The sequence below is a fragment of the Cynocephalus volans genome, chromosome 8 (genome assembly GCF_027409185.1).
Source record: "Cynocephalus volans isolate mCynVol1 chromosome 8, mCynVol1.pri, whole genome shotgun sequence".
Classification (NCBI taxonomy): Eukaryota; Metazoa; Chordata; class Mammalia; order Dermoptera; family Cynocephalidae; genus Cynocephalus; species Cynocephalus volans.
In genome coordinates, this window is record NC_084467.1 from 46,118,259 (window position 1) to 46,142,114 (window position 23,856).

The 23,856-nt window shown below is 43.0% G+C and overlaps 1 protein-coding gene across 2 annotated transcripts in view; it reads right to left on the reverse strand.

The window, feature by feature from the left end:
- Positions 1-14,432, reverse strand: part of DHCR24 (24-dehydrocholesterol reductase) — a 30,767-nt gene extending 16,335 nt beyond the window's left edge. Inside the window, exons 1-5 of one of the 2 annotated variants that reach the window (XM_063104725.1) lie at positions 14,158-14,432; positions 10,837-10,992; positions 4,728-4,833; positions 3,884-4,002; positions 1,667-1,930 (exon numbers count right to left, since the gene is read on the reverse strand). In XM_063104725.1, the coding sequence (XP_062960795.1) occupies positions 1,667-1,930; positions 3,884-4,002; positions 4,728-4,833; positions 10,837-10,992; positions 14,158-14,388 (876 nt within the window). In that variant the 5' untranslated portion in view covers positions 14,389-14,432. The remainder of the gene's footprint in view (positions 1-1,666; positions 1,931-3,883; positions 4,003-4,727; positions 4,834-10,836; positions 10,993-14,157) is intronic. The other variant, XM_063104726.1, reaches the window with a different exon arrangement.
- Between the last annotated feature and the right edge of the window lie 9,424 nt (positions 14,433-23,856).

Here is a 23,856-nt window from a genome sequence, read left to right on the forward strand (position 1 = left end):
TGAGTGTGAATTATGCTAAATTCTAGATTCTAGTCAGAGGCCAGAATGTAAATCTGCTCTGTGCTAGCTGTGTGTCCTAAGAGAATTTTCTTCCCCTCTCTGGGCCTCATTTCCTTATTTGGAGAGGGGATTGCACTAGATGATTCTTGAGTTCTTGCCAATTTTTAAATGTTTTAAGTATATAGGTATAGATAAGAGCCTTAAGAGGTGCCTATCCTTTGATCTACTAATTCTACTTTAAGATATTCAAATTACAGACAAAAGATGTTCATTGCTCCATGAACTAACATAATGAAAAAAATGAAAGCAATGTAAATTTCCAACTATGGGGCAGTGGTTTAGTAAATGATAGGGCACTTGCTCAATGCAATGTTTTGTAGACAGAAAGTATGACAGTTATGAAGGCAATGTGACAATATGGGGAAATGCTCATCACATTAAATAAGAAAAGACAAACGCCAACAGCCGATCACAGCTGAAGACAAACTGAAAAACTCGGCAAAGACATTTTCAACCTCGCGAGTGACCTAAGAACTGTAAAATAAAACGAGATACTATTTTTAACCCAATCAGATTGGCAAAAATGGAAGAGTGATACTACCCAGGTTGGCAAGAATGTAGGCAAAGGCATGCTCACACACCACTGCCGCAGGTGGTCAGAAGCACAACTTTTCTGGAGGGCTTTGTGGTCTTATCTCTCAATATACAACGTGCTCAATGAATTCCTCAGTTCAAAAATTCCATTTATTTGACTCAGTCCTACAAACGTTTGTCCAAAGGGTAAGGATGATGTAAGGAAATCTTAACTCTTTAATGCAATCTTATTTGTAAGAGCAAAACAATTTAAGCAACATAAATGCTTATGAGTAAGCAGTGAGTTAGGCCCATTATTTACATGCAACAACAGAATATTATGGAATAAAAGGAGAGCATGCACACGTATACACACATATAGAAATAGGTCTTGAAGAATGTATACCAAACTGTTATAAATGACTACCCTGACAAGCACTTTAACTTTTTCTTTATATATTTCAACATTGTTATACCACTTTTATAACTTAAAAACTTAAAAAAAAAAAAAAAAAACCCATGCACAGAAAAAGAGAGGAAATAAATATACCAAACACATTAGCAACATCTGGCTGTGGGTCACGTTTATAGGTCGAGTCTTTTCTTTCCCTTTTATTTCTTCACTCCTTCCAAGTCTCTTAAAATAAGCAAAAATCCTTTCTAAATGGAGAAAAAGATTGCTATTTAAAATTACATGATATGAGTTGAAGGAGTATCAATCTGGATTCTGAGGCATCAAATCGATTGCTTAAATCTTGGCTTTGTCATCTTGTGGGAGTTTACATTACCTCTTGGGGCCTCAGTTTCTTCATCTATACAATGGAGTTGCTATGAGGACTAACGATTACACCTATCAAGAGACTCGCACATCCCTGGCGGGGGCAGAGAAGGACAGAGTTAGTGGAATCTTTCATCTCTGTCCAAGACATCTCTGATGGTAGCTCCTGTTGCCTGTATCCCAGGTGGGCTGACCCAGGTAACAGCCGCGAAAAGGTAGCTGCCAGGGTCAGGCTGGGGGGATAGGCTCAGTCCTAGCCCACCCAGGCCTTCCTCTTCCCGGTCTTGGTCTGCAGCAGCTGCTGCGCTGGCCTACCTTGCTGGGCTCTGCTTCGTCTGTCATGACTCCTGTCATGATGACGGCCTCATCCAGGGAGTAGAGCAGCCCTTCCACAAAATGGTTCTCTCGCTGCTGGGATTCGTGGCTGAATTTGTCACAGATAGCCTCCATGCCCCGCACTGGCTCAAAGCGCAGCTTGACGTACTTCTTGGCAGGGATGATGCGGATCTCAGCAGCCACCAGGAAGCCCAGGGTCCCACAGGACCAGGGCACAGCATAGAACAGGTCTGAGTTTTCGGACTGTGAGACAGAATTGACACATGTTGAGAGTTGGGTTCTAGACCCCACATTGTGGCATACAGTCAGTGGGGGAACAAAGAACCCAGGGCCTAGGCTAAATCCCTATTCTGTTACTGTCTTCTGTAAACCCAAACAACGTGCTTTACAAGCTGTACTTCTGGGCTTTAGTTTTCCCTCTGCAGCTTCAACATGACATTTAACCTAATACCGCCCTCTGCATCGAGGCATAGATCCTGAATCACTGGCTACCCAGGAAGAAGCCCATGTCCACACCTGCCCAAAGACCCAAAATGGGGGACTAAGGGGCAGCAGTCCAAGGCTAGACCATGAAAGAGCTGAACGCTTACTGAAAGTCAGGATAGCCAGGGAACATTAAAATGCCTCCTTCTGAGCCATTACTAAAATTTACAAAGGCTTTTCTAGTACATTAGCTTTGCTCCCCACTCCCCCAAAGCCCAGGGAGAGCATTAACACCCCCTTATGACAGGTAAGGAAGGTGAGCCTCCAAGAGGTGACACGACTCACCCGAGGCTTCCCAGAAAGTTAGGTGCAGCAACAGTGGGGTGCAAGCAATATCACCTAACTCCTGATCCAGCATTCTCCGTACAATACCTCATCCGGTTTCATAAATCTGTTCCTAACATCATCATTTTCTTGTTTTGACATTTGTCACAGAGACAGACAACTGACTTTTCCTTTGGCCATTCTAAATTGGATTCTTTGTTTCTAATAAAGCTCCTTTTGAAAAAGTCCAGCCTTACCGACAGGACAGCCCTGTGCAGTCTATGCTAAACCCAAAGCCCTTGGTGGTGGGCATGATGGGATGTAGCGGGGCAGGGACGCAGAGCAGGAAATCTATGCAGCAGGCCTGCAGATGCCAACTGATCCCCCATCTGGGCCTCCAGCTAATCACACTGGCCTGATCTTGGCAGTGTCTGATCTTGGCAGTATCTGATCTTGACAAGTATCTGATCTTGGCGAGTCCCGATCTTGTCCTGATCTAGGTGTCCACTTTGGGCCCGGCTCTAGGCTAGGAATTTCACATACAGTACCCACTCACTCCTCCTGAGCATGCACTTGTCAGATGAGGAATCTGGGCCTCAGGAGAGAGGTAATTCACAAATGTTTGACTTCTTTCTCTGCTGATAATTAATTGGTTAAAAGACAGGGCCCAGGTAAGAGTTCAGGGAAATGCGTTGAATTGATGTGAATCCTAATAGGGGCATCTCTCATCCAAGACCAGAGCTCCCCAGCTGAGAGTCCTTCCCTGGACTCTCTTCTGTGAGGCCAGCAATGCTGGTGGCTCTCTGAAATATCCATGTCAAAAGGATGAGACTGTCCCTCTCATCCCAGGGGCCCCTTAAATATGCTAGCACAGATGTGAGGTTATTTAAAATTTCAAAAATCTTGTCTTACTCCTCAGGTAAAATGCCTTAAATGTTTGTGTCCTGCTTTAGTGGTAGAATTGTCTTTTATTTTACCAAAAACAGCCCCTCTAATTTCTTTTAGTTGTACCTCACAACACCTGATGATGAGCTTTGATGTTGAGTCCTGACTTTCTCCAGAGAGGAAGGACCGTGTAATGAATGGCTAAGGGCAAGGATCTGGGAACCTGATTACCTGAGTCTGAGTCTCACCTGTGGGGGCTTTACTAGCTATGTGACCTAGAGCAAGTTTAGTAACCTCTCTGTGCTTCAGTTTCCCGTTTGTAAAATGGGGATAATAATAGCACCTACTTCATAAGGTTGTTGAAGGATTAAATGCCTTAATATACGTAAAGCATTGCCTTAGCACACATAAGAAGCTATATAAATTTCTGTTATTATCATGCATATAGACCTAGACTAAAGAGGTATATTTGAAATGAAGCACCCCAGGGGAGCCACCTCCCAGTCACCAGGATCCTTAATGCACACAGCAGACTGGCAAAGATGTCCTTGTCTCTGAACTTACTGGTGTGCATCGCACAAAGCTGCCATCAGCCAGGACCAGCTCGTAGGCGGTGCAGATGTGTTGGAACAGGCCGTACTTGTGGGATGATGACTCAATTCCTGTGCCCATGATCAAGCCCCCTGTAGAGACATGTGTTAGCCAGGGAGAGCTGCAGGTTACAGGGTAGGGAGCAGCTCGGAGCTGGGGGACCTCCGAGTACAAGGGAGGCATGACAGGAATGGCAGAAATGGGGAGTGTTGACTTAGGGTAGACTTTCCATATCTGTCAATCTGGAGAGTAGGAGAGAGAAGGAGGGGCTTAGATGGGAGCATGAGGGCTTCCTTAGAGGCAGAGGGTGGGTGGGCAGACCCCACCAAGGGTGCTTACACCCTCACCTCTGGCCAGCCTCAACCTGGACACCTGTGTGCACTCAATTTTAAGAGAGACTTTAACAAAAAGGGGGTTGATGGTGTGGCAGGAAGCCATGTCCCATGGGAATAGCTAATGGAACTGAAGATGCTGCCCCTGGAGCAGAAAAGCCTTTGGAGGCCATGAATCGTGTGTGAGGAAAAGAGAGACTATTCTGTGTGTTCCACAGGATAGAATCGGAGCCATGGATACAAGTCACAAGGAAGCAGCTGCAAGCCAGAAATGGAAATGTGCTGTCTGCTAACTTGAGCTGCTCAGGAATGAAACAGTGGGCAGTGCACGCCCTGTCATAGGGGCTAGGTAAGTAAGAGACAGGACGACTTCTGTCACAGATGGAACAGCAGCAATTCTAGGGCTAGTTGGAGGTGGCCAAGGCCCATCAGCTCTGATCTTAGGACCGTCTGACTCCTCTTGCTCATTAACATGGAGTCCTCACCTACTGTGAGGTCATCAAGCTCAGGCAATACGGGTAGAGTCCAGCCAATGGAGGTCAGCAGGGCGGTCACCTGACCCATGGTCACCAATGGCTCAACACGGACAATCTGTTGACACAAGAAAAGAGACCCTGGGTCACAGGGAGGCTGCCAGGCCTAACAGGGGCTCCTGAGCATAGAGGTGCCATTTCAAAACTTCCCAAACACTCAACACAGGGATTCCTACACAGCTTTTACAGGCTCTTTCTAGAATATACACTGCCTTTAACTATAGTGAATGTGATTTCTGGCTCTAGGTTAGCTGGTATTTGATCTCATCCTTTCAAATATCTTTATACTTAATGCTTAGTTTATTTTTTTCCTGGATTATAGGAGAAATACTCATTCATTTGGAAGATACAGCAAAAATGAAGAAAATAAAAACCATTATCCTAATTCTTCAGAGTTACCAACGTTAATAATGGAGTGTGTTTACTTTCAGTTTTTTCCATGCATATATTGCTCTTTTGTATATTTTAATACAACACACATACAGGCACAAACACATAAACACAAAAACATATTTTTTTGGCTTGCCTTTTTGGAATTCGATACTATACTATGACCATCATCCCTTATCATTAAATATTCTCAGAAAACATGATTTTTAGGTCTGACCCTGTGGCTCACTTGGGAGAGTGCAGCGCTGGGAGTGCCAAGGCCGCGGCTTTGGATCCTATATAGGAATGGCCGGTGCGCTCACTGGCTGAGCGCAGTGCGGGCAACACCAAGCCAAGGGTTACGATCCCCTTATTGGTCACAAAAAACAAACAAACAAACAAACAAACAACAGAAAACATGATTTTTAATGGATACATTAATAGGACATCACAGGGACTTCTACTTCCAGTCGAGATGGAGCAGCAAAGACCAGATTTACCCTGCTACCTGAAAAAAACCCTGAAAAAACAAAAAACAGTCATGCGTTCCTTAACAACAGGTGTACTGTCTGTGAAATACATCATTAGGCAATTTCGTCGTGCGAACATCATACAGTGTACTTACACAACCTAGATGTTCTAGCCTACTACCCACTAGGCTACATGGTATAGCCTTTTGCTCTGACCACCGTCACATATACAGTCCATCTACTAAAGTGTCATCATGTGACACATGACTATATATGAAACAAGAGTTTTCAACACAGTGGACATAGGCAATGAAAGGTAGTAACCATGAGAGACAGAAAACAAACAAAGTAATGTCTATGAATGCCCCAGTTAGCTACCTGTAGGGAGGGGAAGCCACCTGGAGCCCAGTTGATGGACTCTCTGAGCTGAGATGGAGATGAGAGCCCCAGAAGATCAAGGTGAATATAGTTTGCAGGACAGAGTACTGGAGTACACAGGATGTCCCTTAAGTATTAAACTGAATACTGATAAGTACGTACACATGAGGATATAACCCGAGGCCGAGGCCAGGAAAAGCACCACCAGAAAAGATAACAGGTAACTGCACCAGGGGCTCACATAGGGCAGAAAACAGTGTTTCAATAAGCCAAACTAGAAAGCCTGGTGATTCACAAGGCATTGGGTAGAGTACTCAGAATGGTCTTGTCTCAGCGGTGGGAAATAATTAACCCTAGATTAAATACCATTCTGGCCTCTCCTAAAAAAATCAAAACCCAACAGGATAAAACTCTTCCCAAGTAACTTAGCTGCCTCCTAGAACAGAGCTCAAGATTTACAGAAATATAAACACACCCAGCACCCAACAAGGTAAAATGTCAGAATGTCACAATGTCAGAATCCAACTGAAGTTTACCAGATATACAAAGAGGTAGGAGAATTTGACACATAATGAGAAGAAAAATCAGTCAAGCAAAACAGCACCAGAACTGACAGATATTAGAATTAGCAAACAGAAACATCAAAATAGTTATTATAACCATATTCTCTATATTCAAAAACTTAAGTAGAACCATTAAAAACATATTTAAGAGACCCAAATTGAATTTCTAGAAAGGGAAACCATATTTCCTAAAATGAAAGATACAATATGGAACTAACAGTAAGTTAGATATTGCAGAAGAAAAGATTAGTGAGCTTAAATAAACAGCAACAGAAATTATCCAAAATGAAACAAGAGAGAAAAAAGCAATTTTAAAAAATAAATAGTGCTTCAATGAGCTTAGCTGTGGAACAACTTGAAGTGGCCTAATATACATTTTATAGCAGTTCCCAGAGGAGAGAAGAGAGAGGAGGAAATAGAAAAAAATATTTGAAGAAATAATGGCCAAAATTTTTCCAGGTTTGGTGAAAAATAAAAACAAATTCCAAACACAAGAATTATGAAGAAAACAATACCAAGACACATAACAATAAAATTGCTCAAAACCAGTGGTTAAAAAAAAAAAATCTTAAAAGCAGGGGAGAAAAAAAAGACATGTTACATACAAAGGAACAATAAGGATGACAGACTTCTTGTCAGAAACAACACAAGCAAAAAAATGGTGGAGTAACAAAGTATTTATAGAAGATATCTGTCAACTTAAAGTTATATACAAATGTGTGTATATATACACTTATGTATATACATATATTTATATATAAATACAAGAAATGTTGAGGTCCTTTAGCCAGAAAGAAAATGAAACTGATGAAAATACAAATTTATACAATGGAATGAAGAGACAGTAACTACATGGGTAAATACATAAGATTTTTTATTATTTAGACTTCTTTAACAGATAATTGACCATTAAAATAATAATAATGATAATAATAATAATAATAATAATAATATAATGTGTGGTTTATAACATGTAAAAGTAAAGGTCTGACAATAATAGCACAAGGGTCAGGAGGAGAAAAATGGAAGTACAGTATATTATTTCAATATTCTTACACTATATGTGAAACAAAATAATATTACTGGAAGATAGTCTGTGATAAATAAACTGTATACTATAAACTCTAAAACAACTGCTAAAATAACAAAACAAGGGGTTATAAATAACCAGCCAACAAAGGAGCTAAAATAGAATCACAAAAGTTATCCAATAATCCAAAACGAGATCAGAAAAACGAACAAAGAACAAATGGGACAATACAAAACAAAGAGCAAGGTGACAGATTTAAACCAAACTACATCAGAAATAACATTAAATATAAATGGTCTTATCACCTCAATTAAAAGGCAGAGATTGTCAGATTAGATGAAAAAGCAAGACCCAACTATATGTTACCTATAAGAGGAACATACTGTAAATATAGACACAATAGATTAACAGTAAAAGAATACAAAAAAAAAAATACCATGCTAACACTAGTCCAAAGAAATCTGGGGCAGCTTTATCAATATCATACAAAGTAGAATTCAGAACAAAGAATGTAACTAGAGATTAAAACAAGGTCATTTCATAATGATAAAGGATCTAACCAAGAGGACATAAAAATCCTAAACATTTCTATACCTAATAACAGAGCTTCAAAATAAATGAAGCAAAACTGATAAAACTGTGAGAGAAATAAACAAATCCACAATTATAGGAAGAGATTTCAATATCCCTCTCTCAATAATTGATAGAATGAGTAGAGAGTAGGATATAGAAGATTTGAATAGCACTATTAAGCAACTTGACCTAATTGACATTTATAGAACATGTTACGCCGAAATAGAATATATATATATTTTAAAAATGCACATGGAACATTTACCAACATAGAGCATATTCTGGGTCATAAAGTAGGTCTCAATAAGTTGAAAAGCATTCTAATCATAAAAGCATGTTTTCTGGGGCCGGCCTGTGGCTCACTCGGGAGAGTGCGGTGCTGATAACGCCAAGGCCACGGGTTCGGATCCCATATAGGGATGGCCGGTTTGCTCACTGGGTGAACATGGTGCTGACAACACCTAGTCAAGGGTTAAGATCCCCTTACCGGTAATCTTTAAAAAAAAATAAAAATTATAAATAAATAAATAAATAAATAAATAAAAGCATGTTTTCTGATAACAACAGAATTAAATTAGAAATCAGTAACAGAAAGATCTCCAGAAAATTCCCAAATATTTAGAAACTAAACAACATACTTCCAAATAACCCATGGGTCAAAGCAGACATCAAAAGAGAAGTCAGAAACTATTTTGAACTGAATGAAAATGAAAAGAAAACAATTGAAATTTGTGGGATACCTCTAAAATAGTACTTAGGAGGAAGTTTATAGCGCTAACAACTACATAAGGAAGGTCTAAAGCAATGACCTAAGCTTAAACCTTAAAAAACTATAAAAAGAGTTGAATTTGTAGTTCAAAACTTGCTCACAAAGAAAACTCCAGCCCAGAAAACTTAGCTTTATGATTTCTATAAAACCTCTAGAAGAAAATATAGAAGAAAACCTTTGTGGCACTGGATTAGGCAAAGATTTCTTGAAAAGCACATCAAAAACAATCTATGAAAGAAAAAATTAAGAAATCAGACTTCATAAAAATTAACAGCTTCTGGTTTTCAAAAGACAAGCCACAGTCTAGGAGAAAATATGTGCAAATCATGTATCTGATGATGACTTTTTTCTAGAATATATAAGAAAACAAACAACCCAATAAAAAAACTTGACAAAAGATCTGAACAAGATTCCCAAAGAAATCAAATGGCAAATATGCACATGAAAAGATGCCCAACATCATTAATCATTAGGGGGAATGCAAATTAAAACCATAACGAAATACTACTACAACACCTATTAGAATAGCTAAAATTAAGAAGATTAACCATACCACAAAATTTACGGTGACGTGGAGCAACCGTAACACTTGCACCACTGGTGGGAATGTAAAATGCTATAACCACTTTGGAAAACATTTGGCAGTTTCTTAAAAAGTTAAATGTACACCTACTGTATTGATCCAGCCATTGCACACCTAGGGATTTGCCCAAGAGAAAGGATAGCATATATCCATATAAAGACTGTCCATAAATGTTCCTAGCCACTTTACTTGTAATAGCCCAGCACTGTAAATAGCCTAAATGTCCACCAGCAGGTGAATGGATAAACAAATTTGTGATGTATCCACACAATGGAATATTACTCATTAGTAAAACAGAATGTATTATTTTATTATTATTATTATTTTGTGTGTGTGTGGCTGGCTAGTACAGGGATCTGAACCCTTGACCAGAATGTTCTATTGCTACATGCTTTAACTTGGATGCATCTCAAAATAATTATGCTGGGTGAAAGATGCCTGACCAAAAAAAAAAAAAAAGAGTACATATTATATGATTCAATTTATATAAAACTCTAAATCCAAACTAATTTCTAGTGACAGAAAGCAGATCATTGTTTGCCCAAGGATGTGGGGGGAAGAGGAAGGGAGAGGCTTGAGAAAGGATGACAAAGGGCATGAGGAAATTTTGGGGGTGATGGGTATGTCCACTGGGTATCGTGTCACCTTCAATTAGAAATAAAGCTGTGATACAATCTCTCTCTGTTGGATATCTTTAATTACATTTAAACCTATTTCCTTTTCCTTAAGCCAGGTGTCAGGAAGTTGGATTACTAGATGGGCTGTTAAACAAGTGGGTCTCCAGGAAGCTTGTAACAAGGCCTGAGCCTCCCAGCCACCTTCGTAGCCCATTTCTCACCAGCACACTTCCTTACTGGAAAGGAATAAATAGATTCCTTTTTGTCTCTCTGGTAAGGGGATCTTAATGGCTTGGTGTTCTCAGCACCACGCTCAGCCAGTGAGCGAACAGGCCATCCCTATATAGGATCCAAACCCATTGCCTTGGTGTTATCAGCACCACACTCTCCCGAGTGAGCCATGGGCCGGCCATTTGTCTCTCATTTTTGCACGTGATTTCCCCACCCCTGACTTCCTGTGGAACTGCAAAGGATCCCCCAGAGTACTCAGTCTGTCCACCTGTGAGATGGGCCTATGATCAATTTCTCTCCCTGGTGGCTGTGAGGTTTTGAAGGATGGCAATGGTGGGCAGAGCCTTCTGTGATGACCATGGGCCTTGGTCATGTCCACTCTGGGATGCCCTTAGCTAAAGTCATCTCCCTATGAGACACTTGCACAAGGGGCAGTGCCCCACCTGCTCCAAGAGCCAGGGAATGGTGCCACTCTCACCTGTTTCTTGGTGTCCACCTCCAGAATGTCCATCAGGTTGATCATGATGTTTTTGTGGGTCTTCTTGTACTTCCCCACCCGCAACGAAACAGTGAGCCAGCCGGGGCGCCCCGTGCACATGAAGGTCTTGCTGCCCTGCTCCTTCCATTCTCGCACCTGCAACCACAGGACAGAGGCTAAGCTGTCCCCACCAGGGATCCCCAGCGCAGCTCAAAGCCCTGCTTCCAGAGAGAGAGAGTGGGAGGAACGGTATGATGAAAAGGCACTCTGGCATCTTCCTGGCTAGCAAGCCAACAGAAAAGCCAACATGTTGCTATACCACAAGGCAGAATGAAGAGCTAGAATATAGGATCAAAGTGTTTGGGAAACATTAATTTTAACTGCAAAGTTCAGGAAAGGTTTTGTACTGGTAATGATAGCAATTATAAAAATGATTACCATTTACTGGGTGTCCCCACCATGCTAGGTACCTATGGTACACTGTCTTATTTAATTCTCATAACAATCCCAGGAGGCTGGGATGACTTCCTTCTGCAGATGAGGAAACTCAGAGGCAAAATAACTTGTCGAAGTTCACACAACTGGTGAACCGCAGAGCCTAGATTCACAGCCAGTACTGTAGCACTTCAGGCCTGGAAGGATAGATGGGCCTGTGTACTAACAGCCCACAGAATAACAGGTAACATTTATTAAAACTTATGTGACAAGCCCTGTTTAAATACTTATACATGTTAACTCATATATCACTTCAAGGAGGAGAGAAGGGGCAGGGAAGGACCACCAAGCCACAGCTTTTGCAAAACCTCTACTGTAAATGACTAGAGCACAATACACAGAACAAATGGCCCATCAGGAACACAGGAGGAAGTGTCCCTTTCCTGCTAAGATGGATAATGGCTGAGATGAGGTGGATATCTGTTGTTCTGACCTGTGACCATCCATTTCCTCTTCATCTACTTCTAACAATTCCATCTTCCTTTGGTCCAGGTGAGGCTGATTCTACTCTCTCTGCCTCAGGAGGTGGGCATGTGACAGGTCTGATTCTGCTCTTGGCCACAGTGATAGGTTTGGGGATGGACCTATGACCCAAGTTGAGCCAATGAAGTCAGTTCCAGGACAGGCACTCTCTCTTTACTGGGGTTGCTATGTTGGTTGGATATAAGCCAGAAACTCTTGGGGCTTCCACAGGGAAACTGCCTCCCTGAGAATGAAGTCGGTTCAGAGGAAAGCAGAACCAAGAGATGGGAGAAGAATGAAAACATGGAGATATGGGAGAGGGGATCCTGGATCCAGCCATGCCTGAGACTTCTGGACTTTTGAGGACCTGAGCCAATATAAAGTCCCTTTGCTCAAGCCAGTTTGCACCGAGTTTCTCTCACTTGCAACCAAGAGTCCAGTCAAATACTGGTCAGGCCTCCTGGAGGAAGTTGCATTGGAGCTGGTCAGGCAAAAAACTCAACTTGGGGAGGGACTTTCCTACAATCAGAGGCCAGGGTGCCACATAAAATAGAGGTATTGAAGCTGAGGGGTGGGGGTGGGTGTGGGTATTGAGGAAGGAATTCCTGTAAGTTAGAGGTGAAGGGATGAGAGGTGGCATTCCATGACCAACCAGGCCTTGCTCTTGCCCGACTTTGCAGTCCCAGGACTTAATACAAGCTCAGAGGTGTGAGGGAGTGGATTTGGAGTGCTCTATTCTGGCTGGAAGGCAGGTCACCTGAAGTGAACGTGCAAGCCATAAATCCTGAACACTGGTTGGACCGGATACTGATGGGAGCCAACCAAGATTTTGGCAGGAAGGCAAATACTGTGAAGAACCACTCTGCAGGCCAAAGAGAGGTGGGAGGGCCCAGAAAAAGGGCAACAGGCCCAGCAGCTATTACAATGAGCCAGGGGTGTGAGGCAACAGAACCAAACCTACAGGTGGAATGCAAGAATGGGAAATGAGACATGTCAGAGTTCAGGCTCTGAAATCAAGCTAACTTGGGTTCCAGCCACATTTACTAGCTATATAATCCTGGACACACAACTCAGTTTGAACCTCAATTTTTTCCATTTGTAAAACAGGTACAAGACCCTCTAGGGTTGCTGTGAGGGTTAGAAATAATGGCCCAGGACGTGACACAAAGCAGGTCCAGGGCAGTGGGCTAGTGTGGCTAGACCCCTTTTCTTTCTGTCCACAATGAGCCCTTTGGTTCAGCACTCACTAGGCTGCTTTGAGCCAGGCCCATGGGCCAGAGGTGAATCATGTAACAGTCCTTGCCTCCCAGGAGATCACAGCCTAATGGGGGAGAAAGCAGGTAAGTCAGTCAAGAATCTGAACTCGTAGAAAGAGCTAAGAAAGAGTGTACAGTTGGAGAGGGAAGGTAGGCAGGGGAGCTCTGGAGCTCTGACTGTGACCAGCAAAACCTAGGGCAGCAGAGCAAAGCACTTCCAGAAGCAGCATTCTGCCCCTAAGCCTAAGGTCTAATCCCACACAGGACATCTCAGCGCATCCATCTTCACGCCCTTGTCTGCAGCACCCCGCACGGAGCCAACAGAATGCAGCGAAGGCGGAGGCAGGAAACAGAAGCTCTCTGCAACCTGATGCCGGTAGAAAAGGACTAGGAGGGGCAGAGGGAGCCAAGAAACTGCTCGGACCGACGCCCAGGCCAGCCCTGGACGTGGAAGAGGAAGCTGCGCTGTCCAGGGGTACGGGGAGGTGGACTACGGCCTTTGTCAGGGAGCGAGACCTCCTTCACCAGAGGCTGTGAGGCTCCGCACCCGGGATGGGGTCGCCTTGCTGCGACAAAACAAACTCCAAACTCATCTGGCATCAAGGCCCCTCTCCAACCTCGCTCCAACCTGACTTCCCAACCTTCTTCCCCTTCCTGCCGTTGCTCGCACCAGTCCCTCCACCCGGTACTCGCCTTCCCCTCAAGCATTTTCCCTACTTCCGAGACCCAAGCATTTCCTCCAGACCCAGCTCCACCTCCCGGAAGCCTGACCTCCTCGGAAATGCTGGGGCCTGGTGAGAGTCACCAGAGTGTTGCGTACCTTCCCCTCTCAGGATTCTGCATGTCCCTCCCGGTGCCCGCGCGTGCCCTGCACACAGTGGGCACTCCATGAACATCGGAGCAATGTTCTGTTTCCCACCGACTTTGATGATCCTGTGCCCTCCCCGGGAAGCCCCCCGTCACATTTTTGTTTCGTTCCAATCCCCCTCCAAATCCAGCTCGTCCGAGAAGCGCTGGCTGCCCCCGCACCGCACGGCGCTTTGCCGCCTTGTGGACCGCTATCCCCGCGCACGCCGCGTCTCCCGGGCGCCCGGCCCCGGCCGCTCACCTGCTTCTGGATGTCCCGCACGCGTTGCCCGTGCAGGCGCGGCGCGCTGCTGAGCTTGAACACCACCCAGGCGCGCACGTAGTAGTAGATGTCGAAGATGAGCGACAGCGGCAGGAGGAAGAGGCACACGAACACCCAGCGCTGGTGGATGAGCACGAACTCCAGCCCCTTCACGCGCACCCAGAGCAGGAAGAGCAGCGCGCACACGGCCAGCGACACGGCGGGCTCCATGGTGCCGCGGCGCGCCGCGCGGGGAGGGCTGCGGGCTCGTGCCGCCTGTCACCGCCGCTCGCCTTAGCCCGCCGCCGCCGCCTCGCGGTTAGCCCGGGAGCGCCCGCCGCCTTGCGATTGGCTCGGGTTGCCAAGGTTCGGTGGGCCGAGACCCCGGCGGCGACCAATGGCGAGCCGCGCCGGGGATCGGACCAGGAACCCGCTGCTTTCATTGGCTGCGGAAGTCAGTCCGCTCCGCCCTCTTCTCCTCGCAGACGCGCGAGGAGGGGGTAGCTAGGGACGCGGGCGCCAGCGGGGTCAGTTGCGCTCCAAGGCTAGGGTGGGGGAGGGGCGCCGGGCGCGGGCGGCCGGGACGGGATTCCGGCCCTCAAGGCTGCGGTGCCGCCCCTCAGCGGACCGCCGCGGCTGCCCCCTCCTCTCCTCCTTAGGTGGTGCCTCCTCGAGACGCGCGTAAAGCGGTCACGCGTCGGGTCACTTCCCGCGGGGGGAGGCGCCCCAGACCCAGGAGATTCCCGGGGCCAGGGAGGGTGGAACGTGGCCTTGACCTCGGCAGCTCCTGTCGCTCCGTGCACGCAAGGCAGGGGAAGAGGCACCTTTTTATTTTTCAAGGCTCTTTCCATAAGTCCGTTTGAGCCACACAGCAGTCCTGGGCGGTGGGTACCTACATTTTATATACGAGGAAGAGGCCCAGAAAGGTGAAGACCTGCCCGTGAACTCCGAAGGACTTTTGAAGCATAGAGGCGGACGGGGAGGCCTGGAGGAGAAAGAAGGAAGGAAGGAATCCCAGCCGTTGTAAGCCTCCCGCGCCCTCCCTGTCCGGCGGTGTTGCAGGACCTGGGCTAGGGTGGTGGGCAAAGCAGAGGGCCCAGCCCCCACCGAGAACCCAGACCATGGGAGTGGCCCTTGCTACCATCACACTTGGTATCATTTGCATTTCTTCTGAAACTTTAGGAAGTTTTCGAGATGTTTTATTTTAGAAACCAATTATGACATACCAGGCCCTTCTTTGTCCAGCATTGTTTATTCATCCAGTTCTCTCTACTTTCATCTCTGCCCTGATCTGCACTCTTGGGAGGTACCCTGGGTTTCACCATCCTCATTTCAACACCTTTGGTCAAGATATCACCTCTGAAATGCCCTTTCTGATTCTCTCACAGGGCCAACATTACTGTCCTTGAAGCCAGCTCAGGGCCACCTCTAAAACTGCATATATGGCACTTCCTTCCCCCTTCAGGTCCTCATAAAATAGCGTGCATCTATGTCATGGTACTTTCACATTATTTTATAATTGTCTCTTTATGTGTCTCTAACTTCCACAGACTGAGCTTTAGGGCAAACAATGTCTTGTTCACTTTTGTATTTCCTACAGCTTCTAGCACAGTGCTTGGTGCATAGCAGACACTGTAATGTTTGTTAACTGATGAATGAATGGAGAATGTAGGCACAGGCTTAAATATTCAGTAGTGATCAAAGTCCAAAGAGTCAGAGGCTGTTTGTATTGGACTTCAAAAATGAATAGTCTAGACATGTACTGTCTTATACAATAGCTACTGGCTCCTGGTATGTGGTTAGTCCAAATTGAGATGTCTTTTAATGTGGAGTATGCATAAAACAAATGTACTTCACAGGGCCTGGTTTCGAAAGTCTTGCAGTTTCAAATATTGACCTTGCAGAGGACTGGAAATTTTCCTCAGGCTATAAAGTCTGTGGTGTAAGATAAAGAATTGTGGCACAGCAAGGTTGCTGGCTCAAGAACAGACTAGTTATTGATTGTTATGTAAAGATACTGAGAAATTGCTGTAAGATCACTGATTGTCTACTGGAATGCCATCTGACTTGTTTCACTGAAAGCTACCAGCCTATATTGTTAAACTATAACCCCACCTATGTTCTCTTCCTATAACTTCCTGGTCTGGAAAATAAATGCAGGAAGAGAACCCCAATTCAGGGTTAATTTCCCGAGGAAGGGATGCCTCTCACTTGAGTGTTCCCAAGGGAAGTTAACCACTTCGGGGCCTCTCACTGCTCAGAAGAGAGGGGCTTTGAGTAATCCTTTGCATCTCTGTCACCCAGGGGAAGTGGGGTGACAAATCCGTAGGGGCAAAGCAACAAAATGGTGCCCCATATGAGGACGTTCTCCATGGATCGGAGACCGACCTGCCAAGCATTGGAGAGGAAAAGGACGTGCAATTCATCCTGGCAAGGGAGTCCCTAATAAAGGAAAAGCATCCCAGTAAGGGAATCACAGGCGGCTTTCAATAAGTGATTGTGCACCTGTGGCAGGTCAAAGTTAGGTCTTTTCAACCCCAGAGATATTTTTTCCTTTTCTTTACTTTTAAAATATGGATAATTTGTTAATGAAAAGGGAGACTGAACATACATTAAAACTCCTGTGTCCCCTTAAAACAGCAGGCTGTTGGGCCGGCCCATGGCTCACTCGGGAGAGTGTGGTGCTGAGAACACCAAGGCCCCAGGTTCGGATCCCATATACGGATGGCCGGTTCGCTCACTGGCTGAGCGTGGTGCTCACAACACCAAGTCAAGGGTTAAGATCCCCTTACCGGTCATCTTTTTTTAAAAAAAAAAAAAAACAGCAGGCTGTAAGTAACTGAATAGCAGCTTGTAAAACTGTTAGTGGATATTAAACAACCATGTCCTTGATACCTCAAGGAAGGGAGCCTTACCATAAAAATTTGGGAACAAATTGGTCACTGGTTAATTATGCAATGGGTCTCATTAGGGCTTCCCACCTAACAACTAGGAATCAATGTCAAGTTGCTCTGAGACGTATCCAAGACCTTAACAAAAAACTAAGACATGTTTATGTCACCAAAAAAGGATAAAACTTAATCTTTGCCAGTGGCCGAGAAAACTTTAAATTGGACAATCTAAAGTAAAGAAAGTTAATATTTTTTTATAGTGTTGGTACTGTTTGAGCATGTTTTTCTTTCTTATCTGCACAATGCTTCTCTCCTCTCTTAAAAGCAGTGGTTCTTTTTTTAACTACATGTACTACTCTTTTTCACTGGAGACTCTGGGATTTTATGAAGAAAAGCAGCCATGGCGCCAACCAGACCCCTTTTGGGTCTACTGCTCTTCTCCTAAAAACCTCAAGAGTCAAATGGTTTCATCTCTGATTGGTGGCTCAGCTATTGAGCTCTGTAACTCATTTAAGAAACTAAAACTAACCTAAAATCTACCTGTTTAACTAGATGGTCTCAAATTTTCTGGCATTCACTTGGTTATCTTAAACAGACTTCTAAATTCTCTTCTAGTCTCATCTATGTATTTCTTCACAAAATCCTATGGTAAAATTCTATGCTATTTTCTTAAAAGGAAGAAAATCTTCTCTGCATCTTCTTAAAAAGGCTTGCATACTTTGCTTTACAATGTAAATTTGTTATCTTGCTTTCTTTAAGGCAAGGTGAGGCCTCACCAATAAGTCTTTTTGAAAAAACACGATCTAAACCTGACTGTCCTTTTTACTAGTGAGCTTTTTATTACATCTTGAACAAAACCTATAAGATCCTTGTTTGTTCTTGTTGCTTATGTCTGCATATATGCATGTGTAAGCTGTATTTTATGTCTGTATGTTCATGTCTGTTTGTGTAATTGTGTTATGTGCAAGGTACCAAATTGCCTTATAATTAATGTGTGCTCATTAAATAGATAAGTATACTTTTCAAGTTCACATGACTTAAATCTTCTAAAGTTTTGATAAATATATTTTCAAAATTTGATTCAAACCTTTTACCTAAATTTGTCTGTAGGTCAATATGTCTCCTTGTTATCTCAGCTCTGCCTCCTGGCCATGCTGGGAGAAACAATATCTTTTAGACATAGATAGTGAATACTGCCCTCTGCCTCTCTGGATTCTACTTGGTTCTAAATGTCACGTGGAAACCTGGGACCTGAAATGGCTAGTGAAAAGAAACCTATGCCAAATATCACATAGGCGCTAGTTAGCATTAACTGATAAGGGTATAGATCTAATACACCAAGTTTTTGGCTGGGAAACCATAAATATTTATTTGGTAAATATAGCTAAAACTCAAACTGGGCTTTGTGTAATTTGCTCTGATAAATGGATGCCTATTTACTAACCTGAATGTATAAAAATGTTCTTATCAGCACACATCATTGCCTGGGTTTACTAATCAAACAGGATTACTAGAGGTCTTTTCACTTGACTGCTCTTAATACAAGATTGTAAAAGATTTTCTTTGTCCTTTAGATAACTGGTTTAAAAAACTTATTTCATGATAATTTCTTGTGCTCTCTGCCTTTGAAATCCTCTGTCATTTTGGTTTTCCTTTTTGTAATAATTTGTGATTTTATTCAACTAAGTGTTTTAAGCCTTTTGTTATTTAACAAGCTTTCTAACACGAAATTCTGAAAGTTTAAAATAACATTGAGGAATTCCAAGGGCCCTGGAGTTTCTCAAAGGATATATAAAAAATGTATCAAAACTAATTGGCTTATTTAATAAATTAGACTGTATGGAAAAACATTGTTGGTACTAAAGGTGTTATAGATATGTGTTCTAAAATCTTGTAAGTTTCTTAAATATCTGTGTCTTGATATAAATGCTACTGGTCATAATCTTGGTTTAATTAAAATTTAAAAATGTTATATCTTCAAATATTTCACGGAAAAATTCTGATAGGTACAGTTTTTTGACAAACTTTAAGTTCATAGCTTTAAACTAAAGTTCCAAAATTCTAATGAAGAAACTGATGGGTTTCTGAAATTGTTCACAAAGGTCAAGACAACGAAGGTTAATTAGTGAACTAATTTAAAAAAATAATGAGTTTTTACAATTTCTTTATTTTAAAACACTGCTGGTTCTCCTAATGTTTTTCCAAATGTAAGAAAACTCTCCCTCTCTCTTCAGCTATCTATAACTAACAACAGTTTGGTAAAATGTCATTTAAAACAGAGATAAAAGCATTTGTTTTCTCTCTATTTGATCCCCCACAAAATTTAATAACTCCAAGCATCCTTATGATTATTATGGCAATATGGCTATTTTTTATAAGTTCAATGAAAATTAACTCTCTCTCTCTTTATAACAGGATATAATTTAGAACTTTGCATATAAGATAGCATGTCTCACTTCCAAGTTGCTGACTCTCTTTCATGTTTGCCGAAATTTTGCCTAAACTGCTGCTTCATCATGCTGTTCATCTTTTCCCCGATGTGAGACAGATCACTGAAAGAAAATAAGCCAAGATGCTTCTTTCAGTCACCACCTGGGAAAGAACCTTTCCAACACCGAAATATTTATACAGAGAAAAGTAAGACCTTTTCAATCAAGATATTGATCATCAATGCTTTCATGAGGAATGCCTTGATCATAAAGGGGGAAATAACATCTTCTCTACAAAAGCAGTTTTCTAAATTTTCTTGGCCTTAAAGAGGGTGTTTGTAACTTGGATGAGACATCCTGCTCTTAAACATAAGACTTATAATTGATCAAAAATTTTACGAAAGACTAGATGCTCTAAAAGCAGTAATGTCCTGGACAGCTTTACATTCACAAACTTTCAGCTATTTTGAAGAGCAGAATCCCTTTCCAGAGTTTCAACAATTGGTAATTACACCCAATTCACAACACCTGGAGTGATGCTGGTGCAGCCTCCCTGAGAGATGACAGCATCAGTCCTCACCTGAAGTAAATTAAAAGGACTTGCCATGTTAAATGATACAAACTTTGCTTTAAATGCTTTTGTCTTAACTGTGCCAACCTGAACTATAGCTTTTGCTTTTTCCTTTAAATAAATAAAACGGGGGGATGTGGAATATACTATAAAACAAATGTACTTTACAGGGCCTGGTTTTCCAAAGCCTTGCAGTTTCAAATATTGACCTTGTGGAGGACTGGAAATTTTCGTCAAGCTATAAAGTCTGTGGTGTAAGGTAAAGATTTGTGGCACAGCAAGGTTGCTGGCTCAAGGACAGACTAGTTACTGATTGATATGTGTAGATACTGGAAAATTGGTAGCGGGAGAAGGAATGTTTGCTAAGATCAAGCTTTTGTTAATGGATCGCTTAATTGCCTTACTGGAATGTCATCTGGCTTGTTTCACTGAAAGTTACCAGCCTATATTGTTAAACTATAATCCCACCTATGTTCTCTTCCTGTAACTTCCTGGTCTGGAGAATAAATGCAGGAAGAAAAACCCAATTTGGGGTTAATTTCCCAAGGAAGGGATGCCTCTCTCTTGAGGGTTCTGGGGGAGATTAACCACTTTGGGGCTTCTCACTGCTCAGAAGAGATGGGCTTTGAGTCATCCTTTGCAGCTCCATCACCCAGGGGAAGAGGAGTCACAAATCCGTGGGGGGGCAAAGCAACACTGGACCTCAGTCTTTTCAGCAAACTGTTCCCCCTGCAGTTCTGTATTCCTGACCAATCTACACTGAGTGGGCCTGTGCTGATTGGAGGGCAGATCAGCTGTCCATGCTGTGCCCCAGTGTTCCCCTGGTGAGCCCGTCTCCCCCCCCACCCGCACTCCAAATGCTTCCCATGGGATGGGGCATGCACAGGTCCTTGTGATGACTCACTGGCCTCTAAGTGGCTCCTTTTTTCAGTTGTAGCTCCTCACTCCTATGTGGGTCCACAGGAACCCTGTTAGTGGTCTTGCTGGCCTGAGGGCCACCACGGCCCTCTTCTCCCCTAACACCTCCAAGCAACTTCACAGGAAAGGCACGGCTGCGGCTTTTGCCAGCAGTTGCTCTGTGCGCTCACCAGCTCCAGCTTTGAAGCAGCTGGGATTCGAAATGGTAGGAGTGATCCTTTCTTTCTCTCATCATGGTTTCTCCTGCATTCATGATCTCCGCAGGTCTCTCCTCCTCTTCCGCTGAGCTCTAGCTTGGCTGTTTTTGCTTATTAATAGTTGTAAATTGATTGATTTGTAGGAGAGAGTGATGCTGGGGACTGTCTATTCTGCCATCTTGACTGGAAGCCTACACTTATTTTTAAATAAAGCCCTAATAGGGGATTCTTTTCTCTTACAAAGCACAGTTTTCATCTAAAAGCCGAGTTTGGGCCGAGCCCGTGGCGCACTCGGGAGAGTGCGGCACTGGGAGCACGGTGACGCTCCCGCCGTGGGTATGGATCCTATATGGGGATGGCCGGTGCACTCACTGGCTGGGTGCCGGTCACGAAAAAGACAAAAAAATAAAATAACATAAAAAATAAAAGCCGAGTTTATCCAAAAAACTATAATAAGCTACCTTCCAGATAATCAAGATTTTATTGTCTTATTGCCTTGAGTTTCTCAAAAGTAGAAGTTTTTGAAGTCTCCAAGGCAGGAATTTAACTCGGTTCTAGGGGAGTTGGCTTTCTTAACCTAGAGGACTGAGTCATGTCTTCATTCACTAATTTTCTCACTTATGATGATTTTGGCTGCATGTAACAGACAACCCTGACTCAAACAGCCATGACAACAAAGGTGCTTGTTATCTCATCTACAAGAAGTGTGAATGTAGGTTGTCCCAGAGTTGATTAATTCATTGTCTCAATGACAGTTTGAAAGACTCAGTTCTTCCTATCTTTTGCCTACTCTGTCTTCTCAGGTTAACTCCCCTGATGATGGCAAAAGCAGCCATGCTTCCAGGTGCTACAACAGTTACAGCAAAATACAGCAAAAGAAGGAGAATCAATTTTGGATGGAAATTAACATGTCTGCAGCACATTCATTCAGTGATTATTGATGTGCAGGAATTGTGCAAAGTGCTGGGGATACTGTAGTGAACCAGACATAGTTCTTGACCTGACAAATCATTGTGGGTGATCTTGACAAATAAGCAGGTAATTACACATCAGTGTGATAAGTACTATGATAAGGAATTATAGAATACTATGGAAGCGCACGAGTATGTATGAGAGCACTTAAAATAATTTGTGGAAAAATAGAATGAAAAGATAATATGAATATATATGCAGTCCAGGAGGGCTTCGGAGAGGAAGTGATGACTAAGCATAAACATCACAGATGAGTAGGAGTCAGCCAGGCAAAGTATTGGGTTTAAAGGAATAAGAGAATTCTAGGAAAGGAATGCCATGTGCAAAAAGCCCAGGAGGGGACTGAAAGGAGTTTATCCTGTGTAGTACAATCAAAGGATAACCACAGGCAGATTTCAGAAGAGAGAGTGCACTGATTGTTTCTGCGTTTAAAATGACCAATCTGACTGCAGGAAGGGAAATGAATCAGTGGTGAGTAGGAGTGAGGCCAGGTAGGCAAAAATCCAGGTGAGAAGTGATGAGCTCACAAGGCTAAGGTAGTACCAGCAGAAATGGAAAGGAGATGAAAAGTTTGAGAGATACTGAAGGAGAAGGTAGGAAAAAAGAAGAGGAGTCAGAGATGCTTTCTGGGTATTTTGCTTGGATAACAAGGTGGATGGGAATGTCTACCAGCAAGGCAGAGAATGTAGGTTTAGGATCAGTCTTGGGGGTAGAGTGGGAGGGAAGATGAGTCAGAGGTCATTGGGTCTTGTGCAAAAAAATGCTAACTGGACATCACCCGGGTGTAAGTAGTAGACAAAGCCATGGGAGTCCGTCTGCTGTATACTCTCCCTCTGGGGCACTGTTGTCTTCTTTCCAAGATGTCAATGAATCAGTCTGATGAATTAGCCCTTACTAAAGCAAGGGCTGTCTTAAGAGGGTAATATTTTTTGAAAAGAGATTAATAACATCTATAAAATGATACTTTATATAAAATAGTTTTATTGCTTTTGTAAACATGGGATATACTCTTCTAAGCAATTCAAACTATACAGGAAAGTGCAGAGAAGATAGTAAAAACAGCTCATTTCATCATGCAGAGCTAACTAAAGTTCACATTTTCTTGACATTCCTTTTAGATATATCTCTAGGCCCATATACACACACGTATATAATTTTAAGAAATAGATCAACTCTACATGGGCTTTACAATTGGCTTTTTAAAAAAACTTTAACACTATACTATAGACATTTAAAATGATTTATTTGTATTCCAGTGTGTATGTTTGTGTGTGTGGATATAGGTGTGTGTGTACAGTTGCATGTGTGTAACTTAATTTATTTGGTGTATTACTGAAGGACATTTAAGTGTTTCCCAAGTTTTGTTATGGTGAGCAAAGTTTCAATGAATTTCCTTATTATACATGTTCTCAAACTTATGAAATTTTCTTAAAATAAATTTCTTTTATATTTTGAAACCTATTGCCAAATTGCTGTCCCAAAATGCTACCCACAGGATATAAGAATACAAATTTCCCCACACCCTTACTGCCACTATGGTCTCTCATTGTTGTTTAAATAGTAGGAATTTCAGATACTGTAGCTGGCTGCTCCATTTGGCCTATCAGTGTCATGTCTCACATGTAAATATTCGCTTAAGATCAGCCCACCCCAAAGGAAATTCAGTCACCTCTCTCCTTTTCTGGCCTGCCATGATGTCCAGCGCTCAATGCTTTCTAGAC